Below are 2,580 nucleotides of genomic sequence, written 5' to 3' on the forward strand. Positions count from 1 at the left end.
GTTGCTAGGAGCAGTCACTAGGACATAGGATCTACCCAGCAATTATTTCATCACGTCGTCTTCTATTCCACCTGTGCCTGAAGCAATTGTAGTGACAATAACGGGATGGAAAGGACACAGTGCGGGTACTCCACTCGATGTTAGGATCATGTGTTTCAAGCCAGTGGATTCCAAGAATCAGAGGGTACCTTGGCGCATGAATAATGTCAAACTGGAGCTCTTCAACGTGGTTTCCAATTTTAACTTCAACAGGTGGTGTTTCCTTGGTTATGGGTCCATTAATCAACGGACGGCCATCTACAGTTTCGAGCATCAGAGGAAAGATGTTATTGCGGATGGGCAGCTTCTCTCGAAGAACCACAGAATGGTCAATGCTGTTTCTGTAGGAGCCTGAATCCACCATCGCTTGCTCAAAAAACTGTCGTCTTCCCAGTCGGATTTCAACAGTAAGCCATAGAGTACGAGACATGGATATTGGAAGTGAGGGGGAGGCATATTTGTAGATTGGCCCGCCCGGGTTCCCCCTTACCGCCGGGCCTCGATGTTTCCCGCCTGCTGGGCACGATGAGGCTTGACAGGGCAATCTCTGGCGAAATGACCAGGATAACCACAGTAGAGGCACAAGTGGCCTTCACGGCGGCGGGCTCGTTCGGCTTCACTGAGGTGTGGGCGATTGCTTGAAGCCTGCACAGGCTGGTTTTCATCTGGTGGACTATCAAACCCAGCTTTCTCCTGAGAGGGACTTGCCTCTTGTGGACTTAGATCAGGCTTACCACTTAACTTCTCTTCTAGGGTGATGCATTGGGTGATCAGATCAGATAGGTTGGTGGCTGGGTTTGTGCGAGACAGTTCATCTCGGATAGAACTGGCAAGCCCTTCCTGAAATTGGATGCAGAGAGTGCTTTCATCCCAGTTTAGCTCTTGAGCAATGATGTGGAAGTGGGTCGCATACTGGTGGACATGGTCCTCCCCTTGGCAGAGCTTACGGATGCGGTGGTTGGCATCTTCCATGTTTTCTGGATTGTCAAAGGTATCCTGGAGCACTTGTATGAAACTTTCAAATTGCTCCAGCAAGGGGCTTTGGATATCTACTAAGGGCTGGAACCACTTTCCTGCTTCACCTGAGAAGCGGTTGCCAACAAAGCTTACCAGAGCTGCTTCGGTGGGATACAGGTGCCCTCTGACTCTCATGTAACTATTCAATTGAACCAGAAACTCAGGAAGCTTCTGGGCATCCCCATTGAAGGCTAAAGGGTATTCTAGAGGGAAAGCTTCAGCCTCTAACCCATTGGAAGACTGTGGAAACTCTGAAGCTGCTGATGTTTCAGCAGCTGTTAGGCCGTCCAGGGACTCCTTGGGTGTTAAGAGTCCTAGGAACTCCTGGGCATCTGAAGGATCCTGGAGCTCCTGGGGGGCAAGAAACTCAAGGGACTCCAGGTGTGTTGAGGTGTCCTGGCATTTTGGTGCCTCCTGGAGCTCCTGGGCATTTGGGGGATCCTGGAGCTCTGAATTCTGGGTCCCTTGGCCTGCTGGGGCATCCTGGGTATCTGGGGGCTCCTGAACCTCCTTGAATTCTGCGGGCTTCTGGACCTCCTGGGCCATTGGGAGCTTCTGAGGCTCCTTGGCCTCTGAGGGCTTATGGGATATCCAGGCTCCTGTGAGCTCGTGGACCATTGAAGGTGCCTGGGGATCCTGGGTTGCTGGGGGCTCCAGGGACTCTGGATCTGCTGGGGGTTCCAAGGATTTTTGGGGCTCCTGGGCTGCTGAGGGCTCCCAGGATGGGAGGTCCTGAGTCTCTCTGGGCTTCTGGGGCTCCTTGACCTCTGGGGGCTCTTGGGGTTCCAAGGCTGCTGGGAAATCCAGGGTCTCTGGGGGTCTCTGGGTCTCCTGGGCCTCTGAGGGCTTCTGGAGTGGTTCATTCTCTTTGGCTGCTTGGGGCTTCTGGAGCTCTGGGATCTGGGACTGCAAGGCAGCATTTTCCTCCATCAGCCGCTGCACTTGAGCCTGCAGAATTTCATTCTCCAATTTCAGAGCAATATAGGAGGCTGCTAAGTCCTCCACCATCTTTTGAGGAAATGGACTTGGTTTGGCAGTTTGCTGCCAAGAGAGAGTGGGTGAGCGCTTGTGAGGTCTTTCTAAAAGCTCCTCACAGGCAGATGTTAGGCTCCTTGAGTTTTCCAGAAAGTGGGGATTTGGGCCCCACCAAGGTTGATTAACAGGAGGTCACTGTGAGCCCCCGGAGCTCAGCAAAGGGAGGTGTCAGATACACTGTGAAGAGAGTGGGATCTGAGGATCAGAAACTGTGGAAAGCACTCATTCAAAATAAATCATGACAAAACTTGCCCAGCAGTGCTGGATTTCTTTTACTATAGGCTCATATTCATGAACTGGGTCATATATGCTGGCTCTGACCCCATGACATTTTAAGAACAGCATCTGACCAAATCCGTGTATTTATTTTGCATTCTTCTTTTGAAAGTGAGCATTATATTAGAAGCAATTTCTCCATATTTTTTCCTGTTTTATATAGTCTTTAATTTCTAATGTCTGCCTAATATCCCAATGTAACACTTGGATTTT

At 50.7% G+C, this 2,580-nt stretch overlaps 1 protein-coding gene across 2 annotated transcripts; it reads right to left on the reverse strand.

Annotated features, from left to right (window-relative positions):
• Nucleotides 1-525: 525 nt before the first annotated feature.
• RTL3 (retrotransposon Gag like 3) lies at nt 526-2,064 on the reverse strand. Of its 2 annotated transcripts, XM_061179200.1 has the most exons (2): nt 1,654-2,064; nt 526-1,563 (listed from the first exon to the last, which is right to left on the reverse strand). In XM_061179200.1, the coding sequence occupies exons 1-2, from the start codon at nt 2,062-2,064 to the stop codon at nt 526-528; spliced, it is 1,449 nt and encodes a 482-aa protein (XP_061035183.1). The 2 variants fall into 2 exon arrangements, with proteins under 2 accessions (XP_061035183.1, XP_061035181.1); XM_061179198.1 differs by having other exon boundaries at nt 526-2,064.
• Nucleotides 2,065-2,580: the final 516 nt, after the last annotated feature.

Source organism: Eubalaena glacialis, chromosome X (assembly GCF_028564815.1).
Source record: "Eubalaena glacialis isolate mEubGla1 chromosome X, mEubGla1.1.hap2.+ XY, whole genome shotgun sequence".
NCBI lineage: Eukaryota > Metazoa > Chordata > Mammalia > Artiodactyla > Balaenidae > Eubalaena > Eubalaena glacialis.

Excerpts from the sequence above, each read along its gene's own strand:
- RTL3 (XM_061179198.1), bottom strand. The coding sequence starts at position 2,064 with ATGGTGGAGGACTTAGCAGCCTCCTATATTGCTCTGAAATTGGAGAAT.